At 39.2% G+C, this 13,379-nt stretch overlaps 1 protein-coding gene across 1 annotated transcript in view; it reads left to right on the top strand.

The window, feature by feature from the left end:
• The first annotated feature begins 285 nt into the window (after window positions 1-285).
• The window catches only part of MCTP1 (multiple C2 and transmembrane domain containing 1), a 177,847-nt gene continuing 164,753 nt past the window's right edge, over window positions 286-13,379 (top strand). Inside the window, 1 exon segment of the mRNA XM_019474378.1 lies at window positions 286-394. Within this exon segment, the coding sequence (XP_019329923.1) occupies window positions 334-394 (61 nt within the window). The 5' untranslated portion in view covers window positions 286-333.

Below are 13,379 nucleotides of genomic sequence, written 5' to 3'. Positions count from 1 at the left end.
TATCAAAGAATTATTTTTCAACCACCTTTTTTAATTAATAAATTTAACCATTGAGATGTCAACCAGTTTTGTTTTGTTTTGTTTTTAAAAAAGGATGCTCAGGAATTGTCATGCTGATGACAGGAGCAGGTTTCTTGGTGTTGGGATATTAGCTCTGAGGTGGGGGAATGGGATATGGCCTTGTCTTAGTTCAACAGGATGGTGATACCAAGGAAAAATATACCTTACATGAAACTTTTAGTAACATCAGCTATTGCATTTTTATTTTTTCCCCTTCAGAGAAGAAATCTGGTTGGAACGAGTAATGCAGATTTTCCCTCTGGGGATCCCGGAATGTACCAGTTGGACGTTACTCTAAGAAGAGGACAGAATTTAGCAGCACGGGACCGTGGAGGTAAGGGTGCTGGTAAACACTGCCTTAATGTTTGGGAAGTTACATGTCCATTGGGTAAATTTATATGAGGGTATTAAAGTTACAACTAAGGTTTGAATTGTAAGTGTGTTAGTTAAAACTCTGCTTAAAACTATGTAGAGGTACTTTGTCTCAAAAGCATGAAGTAAAAGGAGCTAGGGCCAGCTAAACCCACACAGGAGGAGAAATAAGATTTAGGTAATATTGGTTTGATTCTTCTGCTAGCTAATTTTCCTCCCTTTTTTGAATGTTTCAAACTAAGAAGGGTGTGATAGATTTACTTTAACCATGCAGATTTGTGCTGTCTTGCTCACACAAGTGCTGTCTTGCTGCTTACTTTGTTCCTTGACTGCTTAACTGATAAATACTGGAGCCGTGTTTAAAGACAACAACAGTAAAACCCCTCTATTACATGTGTCCAGGCTTTACCTGTTGGTCAATCTGCTGATCACATATTGGCATTTTACAGTCTGCTCTTAGGCATGTACCGCACATGTAGTTCAGAAAGGATTCCTAAAAGGTATTTTGACCTGCAGGAACACAACAGGCTGACTCAGTGACGCTGTACATACAACTGCAGCTCATATTTAAAATTAGATTAAGTCAGTAATCCACTTCCTGAACAGCAATGTGAGCATGATAAATCTGACTAACAGCCTATTTTGGGCTTGTCATAATATATTCCTTGGGAGAGAGAAAAAGCCATAGTAGAAATTTAACTACAAAAAGTAGTATTGCACAGGACCTTTCCATGCTTACCTGATGAAGTGACTTGAGCAATTTCAGATCTCAAATACGGTAGCAGAAACCTAGAAGGCTGTTTACATTAATAGGAAATTACTTCACTGATATTTATGTCACTGAAACGGAAGTTGTAATATACTCACTCTTGCAAGAATAAACTTTTATGTATATTCTTCCTCTACATGTATTGATATTCTATCAAGCTTTCCCTGACATTCATTAAAAATAGATGCTCAAATGTTTTTGTTCCATGAGCTAGAGAGACTTGCCCAGTTCCTGAATAAGTGTTGTAATTCAGTCATATCCATCATTCATATTATTTGTAAATAAACAAAAATGTGAATGTAAATGTGATTATTTGTATGCAAGGAAAACATCTGTTATTTTTTTTTTTCCCCATAATACAGGAGTCTAGGTCTAGAGTAAACAAAAGATAGGAGATCCGTCTCCTAAGATGGAATCTCAGGTTCTGAAATGAATACTAGGTGCTGTATAAAATGTCAAGTGCTTTAAAAGGTCAATTTGGAAAGCTGCCGCTCGAGCAGCAAGGAAGCCTCCTCAAGCTACCTGGGAGGCAACAGGACAAGAGTGGTGTTTCCTCAGTACTTGCTAGTCCCAGAGCCCAGACATTAGGGTTGCTCTGGACGGTTGTCACCCACCCTGTTTTGGAGCCTGTAGTTCACTTTGGACGGTATACACCTATCGCCTTTCAAAAGGCTGAGTAAGTACTGGCTTTTTCTTTTGAAAAGATACTGGGGGAGAAGGTAGTTGTTGGGCTCTGGTTTCACAGAATAGTCTCATAGCTTGAAATCTTACCAAAAAGGCGAGATGCCTGGGTTACTCTCTGCTTGCTTTCTGAATTTTTTCCTGTCTCTGATAAAGCTCAGCTCTCCCATCTTTAGCAACCAAGGGAGTGTTTTACCAAGCCCCTGCAAGCTTGTCAGGAAGGAGAATGTGCGTGGTGTCTTATTGAAGTGTAGAAGATCCTTCAGGCCAGATGGGGAGCTACAGATATGCTCCCTCCCGCATTGACCAGCTTTCAGATCTCAAGTGGGTTTGGGCTTCCAGGACTGAGCCTTTGTTTCTTAAGGGGAAAATATGGAAACAGTACCTTGTAATGGGACCCCAAGCTAGGACCCATCCACTCTTGACTGAATGTCCTGGCTGTCATCCACTGTGTTTCTGCTTGTTTTCCCTTTCTCTTGGAGCTACTCAGTGAGATTTTAAGAACACCTGCAGAACTTGAATCGAGGGCACTTTACAGGCATTAGGCAAGCACTTAGTGGATTTAGATGGCTGCTGAATGGGAAGTGCACAGAAAGGGGCTTGATTTGGGAAGTCAGTTTTGTTTAAATCCTTTCTTGAGTGTAATACTTGCTCTTTTTAATGTATTCTTTAAAGTATCCCTGTGGTAGTCCCAGTGGTGTTTCACTAAGGAACGGGGCATGTAAAACGGAATTCTTACTGGAAGTTTATGTGGGTGCAAGAGGAGATTCAGCGAGTTCATGGAAGAAAAATCCACAAAGGGCATTGAAATGCACAGAAAACACATCTAACTCTGAAGGTCTTTGCTCCAAATTCTTAATGCCTAGGAGGACATTGGAGGAAAATAATATATGTGCCTGTCATCTTGTTTCTCTGTTAGCATCTGCTTATATGCCCTGATGGAGACAGAGCAGTGAGGTCGCAGGACCTTTGGTCCGAGCCAGTACCACTGTTTCTGTTGCATTGCCTGCATGCTGCGGCAGTGCCTGTACCAGCGGTTACGAGCCAGAATGTGACTACAGGACAGTCCATGGGAGGCACTGTGTAAGAATATATATCCAGATGTTAAGTGGAGCTACTAAGACAGATGTGTTAGATATTAAAAATGGAGCTTGGAAGATTTATCCCAGGACTGTCTCAGAGGAGTCTTACACTGTAAGTCTGTAACAGCGCATTAACACCCCATTCTTCCAAAACTTTTTACAGATCCTCTGCTTAAAAGCCTGACAATTGAATTTTCTCCAAGTACTGTGAATTTCACTCTAAAAGAATACTTGAACTACATAGTAGAAAGGAATTTTGTTTTAATTTTAGCTTTTTGTTCTTTATTTTTGCACTGCAGTTTCACATATCTTTTTAGAAACCTGCTGCTGAACATATTGCAGTCTTGGAATTCAAAGTTGAATTCTCATGTCGTGAATGTTCTGCACACTTTGTCTTCCCCAAATTTATAAAAAGAGACACCACAACATTCTCAGAAGATAAGGGGAAAGAGTGAAGCTATATTTATGTGGCTAGCAATGCCAGCATTAATCACGGCTGTTAGCTGATAAATAGCACCATTGATAGTCACAGCAAAAGGGGAACAGAACGTTCTTCATGAGAGGACCAACATCTTGCTGTTGTCTTCTCAAATGATTGAAAATAATCCTTCCTATAACAGGCAATATTTGTGCTCTGGTGTGTGCAGTATGATGGAAGGAAATGTAACCATTTTAACTCCTCATCTTCACAAGAAATCCTGTCTTCAGTCTGATCCAGCTTTTCTTCCAAGTACCACGGAGCTGTGGTACCACAACTTCATCTCAGCTATGTGATGAGACAGATTACATTTTGGCTTCTGGCAAAATCCTGTAGTGACCACAAATGTGGTTTATAACATATGCTTTATTTAAGCCATTCCTAAAGTAAACCATGTACTTAGTTAGATTTAAAAATTTGTTTTCTGAGACTTTTTGCCGTAAGATTGGGAAAAACTGTGTCATGTTGGACCTGGTAAGTTGGTAATACTAACAAGTTAACCTTATTATACCTACATCTTTATGTTTTCCTTTTCAGTTTTGATTTCTCATTTTCTTTTTGTCATATACAGTGTTTGTGTAATATCATGTATATCTTTAAGAGTTTTATCTGGAGTTAAAATTTTTAGGTTAAAAAGACCCCTTTGGTTTGTTGCTGGTCTCGGACTTCCTGCATGTGGAGTTTATATGGCTACTTCATATTGGTAACATGCCTTTATAGATGTTTTGCAATATCTTAAATATTGTTTTTAAACAAACGGAAAAAAACCCCATGTGGTTGATCCATTTTTGCTTTAAAAGAGACTCATTTTGAAATGCAAACTGAAATGTTATAGCACAAAATTGGTGAAAAGGGGAATTCTATCTTAGTCATTAGTTTTCTACGATTCTCTTCAGTCAAAAGAAAGATGCCAAAATATTCTTTTAAGTGTTTTAAATATGTTTTACTCACAGTGTTTTCTTATTTCACTGGAGCCTGGAATCCACTCCCTTTCGTGCCTTTTGAGAAATGTACACTGCTGGTTTGCTGCTCCACTTTAGACAAAGTTGGGAAATAAGTACCACAGGTTAATCCTGAGGATTTTGTGTCATGTCAAAAAACAGGCTAGATACTTGATGAATTTCATCCCTGTTGGCTTCAAAATTTATAATTTTTTTTTTTTTTACAAAATGCATGAAGATTGACCTGATCTTGCAAAATAGCACAAGGAAAATACTTTTTTGAGCATAAGTGAAACGTTCGTTGGCTTTTTCATGATGATTAGAAGTAGTGTATTTTCTGTGTGAAATCTTACAGGAAGAGTTCCTGAAAACAGCTGTTTATCGTTGTCTAAGGCCTTGATCTCTAAATGGATAATATCGCTAGATCTCTGTGTCTCTCTGCAGGAGGCAGCTCAGTAATGCTTCCTAAGACTGGAGCATCTGTCTTTGTAGAAACAGCTGAGGCGTTGATCTTTTAAGTGGCTGACTCTGGTACTGAAACCTGCAGCCGAAGATGGCAAGAAGTAAGCCAGAAATAGTGTGCAATTAGTGCCCTCGTGCAGTACAAAGACTGCATTTCAATTTGATAAATTTACCATTTCCCATATGAAATATTTATATCAGTAAGAAACTAGCTGCTTAAATTGAGAATAATTGGGAGAGATCACTGTCAAAACCAGGAGAATCTGAAGAACTGTCGCAGTGCAAGAACATACACATAGACTTTGCATTTTGTCTGAATAACCCTGTATACATTTACATTTTCAGGATCTAGAAGAAAAGTAAGTGCCGATGGGATAACAAGTAAAGTGAGATGGTTAAGTAAACCTTTAAGATACTCCTAATTTTGTGCAATAACACAATATTGAAAGCAAACCTATGTATAAGGCAATGCATTTAAAATTATTGAAAAGACTTTTCATTTAAGCCAAACTACAGAGCACATTATCTGTGTTTGAACCATGGGTTTCACTGATACAGAATACTGAAATTCAGTCCTTCACTTGGTTAGAATACAGTGTATACAGTGTAGCTTTGGAGATTGAGAAACTCTTCATCCTTATGATTCAGGTAGACCAGGATTATGGAATAAATGTTGCTTATTGTGAAATATTGCCCAGTCCGTCACACAGTTGAGAATGGTAGGAACATGCCTCTGTTCTGTTTCCTGGAGAGGTGAGATGAGAGAGTTACTGGCATAAATCAATAGTGTAGTGCTCGCACCATCTTCCAAATGCGGCAAATGCTCACAAGGCAATAACCAAAGAGAAATGCTATTCATTGTATAACAGGTAGCCAGATGCCAAATTATTTTTAAAAGGCCTTTTAAATCAGTATTTTCATGCCACTAATTGTGAGCTTTCATCAAAGTAGCTCTTTAGTTATTTTTTTATTTTAACATATTAATTAGGTATGGAGTTTGAATGCTCTTTAATACAAAGGAAATCAGATACTAGGTTTTGGATGAAATCAAAGGATTTATATTTAGTTTAAATCAGAATGGGCAAGAATGATAGCTTATATGAAGGTGCTTCAGAAGGGTTATATTAAGTTTTAAGAACTCCTGGGGATGTGAATGTCTGGAAGAACTGATTTTTAAATGCTCAGTTTACTTATTATAGAGATAGCGAGGATAAGATGCTGAAACAAGAAATGGCAGCTTGGCATGCTTGTTACTCTGGAATTCATGTAAATATATGTATGTAAGTGTGCCAGCATTCATAGTGTGTAAAAACATTTACAGGATGTTTTATTTAAAGGTACACGCTCGTTAGGCAGGCAGTGCTTTTTGTCTGTATTTGAGTAAAGATGCCTAAGATTCAGGAAGCGGCTACTGGAGTTTTGCCTCTTTTTTCTGTAGAGAGAGGTTAGCTCTGGTTAAAGAGAATTGTGACTCCGGATTTCATTCTGTCCACAGGTACAGATCAGCATTGCCCAATGTAAAAAGTATACTGGAAAAATACTTCTCAGTTTCCTTTCTGCTGTGCCTTAGCCTTGCTGCCGCTGTTTTGCTCTCTGCAGCAGTGGGTGGTTTCTCTTCCCCTTGCAGCCTGGCCTCCTGCCGCTTGGCAGCTCTGGAGGCCAGTGGCGATATTTTCTCCTCACGGAAAGGTAGCCAGATCTCACGCAGGGTCCTGGAGGCAGGGCCTCATACCTGATGGTGATGGGGAGTAGTGTCCTTCTGCAATGTAGAAGAGCAAGGAGGAAAGAGCAGCAAGGAGTAGTGAGAAACGGGGTTGTACACTCTACTAATGTGCTACAAGCAGCTTTGTCCATCTGAGCAGGTCCCTTTACAGCAGCTGCCAAAGTCCACCGGAGGATGGGGTCAATCGGTTGCCTTGGTTCCTTCTGCTCTAAGCTTGACACGGTGCCTGCTCTCACTGCCAGGTTCCGCACTGTGCCTGCACCTCTCCATCCAGCAAACGGCTTACATTAGGTCGACATGCAGCTTTTTTCTTCTAATGTGGCTTTCTGTTTCTATCATAGCCAGGAATTTTTACACACTCTAGGAAGTCGTCACCCGTTGGTGGCACCCTACTGTCCCCCTTGAAAACTTCAGAGGGAACAGCTTCTCCCCTTTGCATGGGAAGCTGGAAAAAAGTCAGTCTGTCGTTTGCACCCTACTGATCTCTTGTCCTCCCTTGTATTTCGGTAAGCATCTGACCTGTCATGTTTCTCTTAACACACTGTGGCCCTTGGTTTTGCTCCTCATTTCTCCATCCCAAGAGGAAGGAAACACCTGAGGAAGCTGCACAGCAGCCTTCTAAGAGGGTGGCTAAATGCCCTTTCCTGAGCCTTTAAGGGGGAGTCTGTTCCCATAGGAAGATGGACTGGCTCAAGTAAATTGTGGGATTATTAAATAATTTGAGAACACGGCTTAGCAGTCATTCCTTGGCATTTTACAACAAAAAATTTCTACAAGAATTCCAAAATAAACTCAGTCCTGGTACCTCTGGAGACAGCAGCAGTTGCTGTGAATTTCCCCATGGCAAGGTCTGGCAGAAGCTGCCTGTGAGTGCTGGCTCTGTGCCACCCTCGGCAGAAACTGACAAGTCCAGGCATTTGTCAAACACTGCTGTCAGTAGGCTCATGCACTTTACCAGCTTCCTCACAACCCTACTGTCTAGGCATCCAAATAAAAGACAGGTTTTTTGGAGCTGCAGAGTACTTTCAGCCAGAATCTACACCTGTGGCTAGCAGCCTATTTAATTTACTGAAAAATTTAATTAAAAAAACCCCAACAACAATAATTCCGCAAATGGAGATTTGTTTATGAGAATTATGCAGCATATGCAGAAATGTTTATTGATATGACTGAGTGGATATCAAAAAAATATAATTATGAAATGCAAAAATAACTTCCTAGTTTTTTCAAACATTTTTTGATTAGTTGCTTTTAGGCACTCAAAATTAAAACTGTCAGTTTGCAGTACACTGGGAAAATTGTTATTCAGCAAAGATGGCAGTTGTATTGAGATGGACTGTGGGCTAAATAGGTTTATTGTAGGTTTAGGAATCACAAGCCATATTGCACAGCAGGCTTCCTGAGCATTTTAGATACACTCTAGATTTTATGATTACTGAATTTATTTCTGATCCATTGAAGTTGGTAGTAGAATTTCCATCAGCTTGAGTGGACCACAATTTCCTTTCATGTCACAGTTTTGTGTGTAAAACAGTATGTACAATATATTAGAATCCTATAAAAATGCAATAGAAAGAAAACAATAAAATAATCCTTACCTTCTTGGGAGAAATGCTGTAAATAGGTTTCTCACGTTTTCTAGAATAGGCCATTTGAGGGGTTGAGTGTTGCAATTAAAAATAGAAACTAGAGAAACTCTCCAGTTAAGCACTCATAAGTAGCTGTTCAGAGGTGATCTTTGGGGCATTTTTTTGTATTTTGGTTATAGGTCAATTTAGAAGAATAGGAGGGAATTCTAATGAAACTTGAAGTACTCATACAAAGTGTAACATAAACTGTCAGTAAGAAATTATGTACTTAGGTACAGTAGTATACCTTGACATGATGAACCCCTGGTGAAACACCAGCATAGGTTGCCCAGAGAGGTGGTGGATGCCCCGTCCCTGCAAACATTCCAGGTCAGGTTGGACGGGGCTCTAAGCAACCTGATCTAGTTGAAGATGTCCCTGCCCATGGCAGGGGGGTTGGACTAGATGACCTTCAGAGGTCCCTTCCAACCCAAACCCTTCTATGATTCTATGATACAACTTCAAGTGTAATATAACTTGAAATTTAGAGGAGTCCAGCTCTCCGTAAATGTTTTCTCCTGGGTATGAAGTCAGGGATTTTTTTCCCCCTGTTTTAAGGCCTCATTGGTCTTGTGTGCCCATTCAGCTGACCTCATGATGCAGTATGAGAAAGAGTAAAATTGATGTTCAAATTTGTTTGTAAAACTTTTCTGACAGTGTACCATTAGATGACACTGCTGCGATCACAGTGTTGCCACTCTTGTTAATTACAGGTAGAGAATGCTTTTGGATTAGCACATGAATACAGAGAAATTATTAAAAGCAGTTTTTAGAACAGTGTCATTCTGGTCTTAGCTGATTACTTAGCAAATATTGTTCTAATTAAAGGCAAAAATGGGAATTTTCAGAATTATGTATTGCAGAAGGGTGAATGAGAAAAATCCTTCTCTCCCACAACCTAACCCTATTTTCCTTCTGTACCTTTTCCTACCGATGCTCCTGTTTTAACGCTTTAATACTGTCTAAAACAGTATTTTGAACTATAGTATGTGTAATTTCACTGGAGATCCAGTGAGCCATACAAAGTAAAAATCTTGTATTATCTCAGTCTGTCACCTAGTTACAGTTTCTATTACCTACACTTTTATGAATAGCATTTCTAGTTGCAAAATGTTCCTTCCCTTTTCTTTATGTTCGAGAAGACATTTTTAAAATAAAAGAATGCAGTCCATTAATCCCAGCTTCTGCAGTCTTTTTGGACTGATTTCTCCATTGATACCCTTGCAAAATGTTTGGGAAGTAAAACGAGGCACGATGATAAGCGGGGTAGTTATTTTTCATTGTTATGAAAATCAGTTTGGGAGTATTAACTCATCTTCGTATCAGGAGTAAGAAATTGGCTGATTTTCAATCAGAATACTGTATCTTGACTTCTGATGATGTTTGCCTTCTGTATTGATTTCTAGCTGACTTGCTACAGTCGTATTCTTGGTAGCTCTCACGATAATAAGAAATGAGAGTTTTGCCAATAGGCGAGGTTAATGGTTCGACTGTAAATATTCCTTTTCTGATTGCTGTCTGTCATTGATACTGTTATTTTCTTATCATACGGAGTTTGGTGAACAAATGTTGCTGTGTAAGTTAAGCTATAAAGCAAAAGACAGCAATCACAGGAAATGAACCTTCTGGCTAAGAGCAGTAAAAGTCTGTCATTAAGACCTGGCAGAAAAACAAGATGAGTGGAACCCTTGCATTACTGCGGCTGCTTCTGTCTCTGCTGTGTCATCTTCTGTGAGGTCTTGTGACTATAAAAATTATTCTCTGTCTAAAAATGATTTCAGCATTGACTGTGCTCAGAATTTGACTTCAACCCAGGAGAACCAAACCGCTGTTTCTCTATAAAATGGCCCTAACTGCACTGCACAGAAACCCAGATTTATGAAGAGAACTTGCTGTATTTTTTTCTGAAATGGTATAAAGCTCCTGGTAGGCTTATATTTTTATTTACTTGTTACTATGCCCCAAACAGGAAAGTGAATCATGGGCACAATCCATCCCTGAGTGATCTTGATCTAAACATGTCAACATGTGCAAAAGACAGACACAGATGAGGAAGCGTAAGGAACTTCATTTCATCTGCAGAAGAGCCCCACTTTTCATAGCAGTAGCACAATGTGGAGGCTTTGGTGTGAGCTACGTGGCATGGGATTGAGAAGGAAGGACAAGCTGGGTTTAAGTGAGGGCAATCTATGATAGACGAGCACAAATCCCTGCTGGAGGCCAAAAAGTTTCTTACTAGTCCAGCAGGAGCAGCAGGAGGTACTTAGAGGATGCAGGGTGGGGTTTTCTGTTGTGTTACCATTATTCCAGTCCCTTAGAGCTTATTGAAGTGGGAGTCACACTAATTGCCTGCTGATTAATGAATGCACTTCGTCCAAAGCACGCATGACATGGCTTTGTACTTGTTCAAGTTCTTTCTTGTAAATTGTCATAGTCTAGAGGCATAATTTGGAACGCTTTTCTCCCAAACTATAAAACTGTAGTTGTGATTCCATTTTTATTAGTACCGAAAAGGACAAAAATAATCAAAATTTGTTTGCAGATTCTAGTAATAACACTAGGGATTGAGTTTTCTTGACTATAGCTTTTTAGTCCTTGGGTTTTTTACCATCACTTAGTAATGGCTATTTCTGGTTTAAGATCAGTGCTGAGAATAAAGCATGTTTCTTCTTTTTCTCTTCCATGATAAATGCACCAAGGAATTGCTTATTCAGCAAATACATGTATATAATAACGAATCTCAAATTATTTCCCTTTCTTTCAGTTTCATTGCCATGATTCTTATTCTTTAAGTGTTGTAGGAATGTGTTTATCATTCACTTTAATTTCACATGACAATGTATTGTGTAGTTAAATGGATTTTTCCTTTGCTAGACATGTGAAGCATAGTGCTAACATTGCAGATCGCAAAACGTGCTTGTCTACCACTGGTATCTGTAGAGGCTAAGCTTTCATTCCTTTTTAATAGCTTTTGTTCTCAAAGAAGAGATTAATATTCATAGGAGGGGAAAAAGCATGTATGTTCCTGGATACATCTCTGGATTGCTGTGTGAATGTAGGTGATCACTGAGTAAGTCTTTCCAAGCTGCAAACATCTCACTGAAGCTTTGAATCATCTTATCCCTCTAGCTATAAAGTAATGGAGATAAAGCAAGAGGACTTTGAGAGTGCTAAAATAAGCTAGAAGAAGAAAGTTTAGTAGGCTGTCAAGTCACCTGTAGTGCCCCTGCACTGCTATGGCAAAGGCAGATACCCGTGTCAAAAGTTGAGTGAAGTTCCTGAGTAGACTATTGCAATGGGAATTTATGCCAAGACTGAAAGGAGAGATTCCTCCAGTCAGGTGACCTGTTGGCCAGGGAAGACGACGTGGCACTTCAGTCGTCTCCGCTACTCCAGTAGCCCAAATCCCTGTGAAGCCTTTTATTGGTAATGCAGGTAAATTAACAGAGCATCGGTAGCAGCGGCTTGGCTTGGGACTTCCGGACCACCATCTTCAGATGGAGGAATCTGGTCTGTTAATTCAAAGTCATTAATAGGCATCAAACACCTCTGTGTCTGGTCATTAAAAGAGAATAGAAGGTCCTGCTTTGTTAGCATAATTCTACTATGTCCATTTTTTTCAGATGACTATATGCAAATAAGGAAATACCAACATTAAGGTTTCTAGCTCGTAAATTAAAATTTTATTTTAAGGCAAGATTCACATAGTATGTTTCTGTGAATGTTTCTTCATAGTGTAGGTTTTCTTTCATGTGACTTCAGCTGGGATTGCATTGCAATGAGTATAGTTTCAACCAAGGTATTAAATATACATTGGACCTTTTTTTGTTGTGCCAAACATGCAGGCTGAGGGCTGCTAAGGCTTCTATTTTTGCTATACCTAGCATTTTTTTTTCACATTTTAAGATTCAGCTTTTATTTCAGTTTGCATTTAATGTGTAGTAAATCATTATCCCTGGGGAACGGAGAAGAACTTGCACATTTTACTGGAGAGGAGGATCATTGACTGTGTTGTTACATCCACAAGGGCAACTCACATGTTTGTCAATTGCAGTTATATACCAAAAAGATTATTTCTGTAAAACTGGAAGGTATAATCTATAAGACCAACAGTGAGCTGTGCTTTTTAGACAAAGCAAATCAGAGCCCTCTGTCTTTGTCCCAGAAGAAGTGAAACCTCTGATTGATTTTGCAAAAGCTGGCTGTCTTGAAAAACAAATGGTCATGCTTATTTTCAGCAGTTTCAGGAAGATTGTAATTTCAGTCCTGAGGTTTTAGGGGCAGAGCAAACAGTGTTTCCTTTGATTAAGGGATGTAATTCTGTTTATATTAAAGTATATTAACTAGAATAATTGGGCTGCAAGGAAAACATTTCCGTGGCATGCTTAAATCCTGTTTAAATGAAGCTGACTTCAACCATGCTTAAAATGAAATATAAAAGTTTTCTTGAAATTAGGTTGACCATTGCATATTTGCTTTTTGTCTATTCTGTCCTGTGCCAGTATGTTTTTTTCATTCTTTCTATTTCACAAGCATAATTAGTATTTGCTTAAATGAGTGTTACTAAACTAAGTAAAGATACTTATCACGGGCTACATTGAAATATATTACTAAAGCTGCCTTTTTTGTGGCAGGAATGAGTCTTCAAAAGAAAGATAAAAAGCTGTGATGGTTATAACCGATATTTTTTAATGGGCACTGAGTAATTAAAATCCTGTATTCCCTCTTGACTTTTGAGTAGAAGAACTCTGCATCCTGTAGCATCATGTGCTCACTGTGAATTTGTAATTGGCATCTTCATGCTTAGGATATTAGTTTTTGTCCTGGTTTTGGCAGGGATAGAGTTAATTTCCTTCCTAGTAGCTGGTACAATGCTGTGTTTTGGATTTAGGATGAGAACAAAGTTGATAACGCACCGATGTTTTAGTTGTTGCTGAGCAGTGCTTACACTAGGCAAGGAATTTCCAGCTTCCCATGCTCTCCCGACTGAGCAGGCTGGAGGTGCACAAGAAGCTGGGAGGGGGCACAGCCAGGACAGCTGACCCAGACTGGCCAGAGGGACATTCCATACCATGGGACATCATGCTCAGTACATAAAGCTGGTGGAAGAAGAAGGAAGGGGGGGACGTTTGGGGTGATGGCGTTTGTCTTCCCAAGTAACCGTTACGCGTGATGGAGCCCTG

This window comes from Aptenodytes forsteri, unplaced genomic scaffold (assembly GCF_000699145.1).
Source record: "Aptenodytes forsteri isolate BGI_AS27 unplaced genomic scaffold, ASM69914v1 Scaffold41, whole genome shotgun sequence".
Lineage (NCBI taxonomy): Eukaryota > Metazoa > Chordata > Aves > Sphenisciformes > Spheniscidae > Aptenodytes > Aptenodytes forsteri.
Note: the sequence above shows the minus strand (reverse complement) of the source record. Positions and strands in the feature narration are given on the sequence as shown.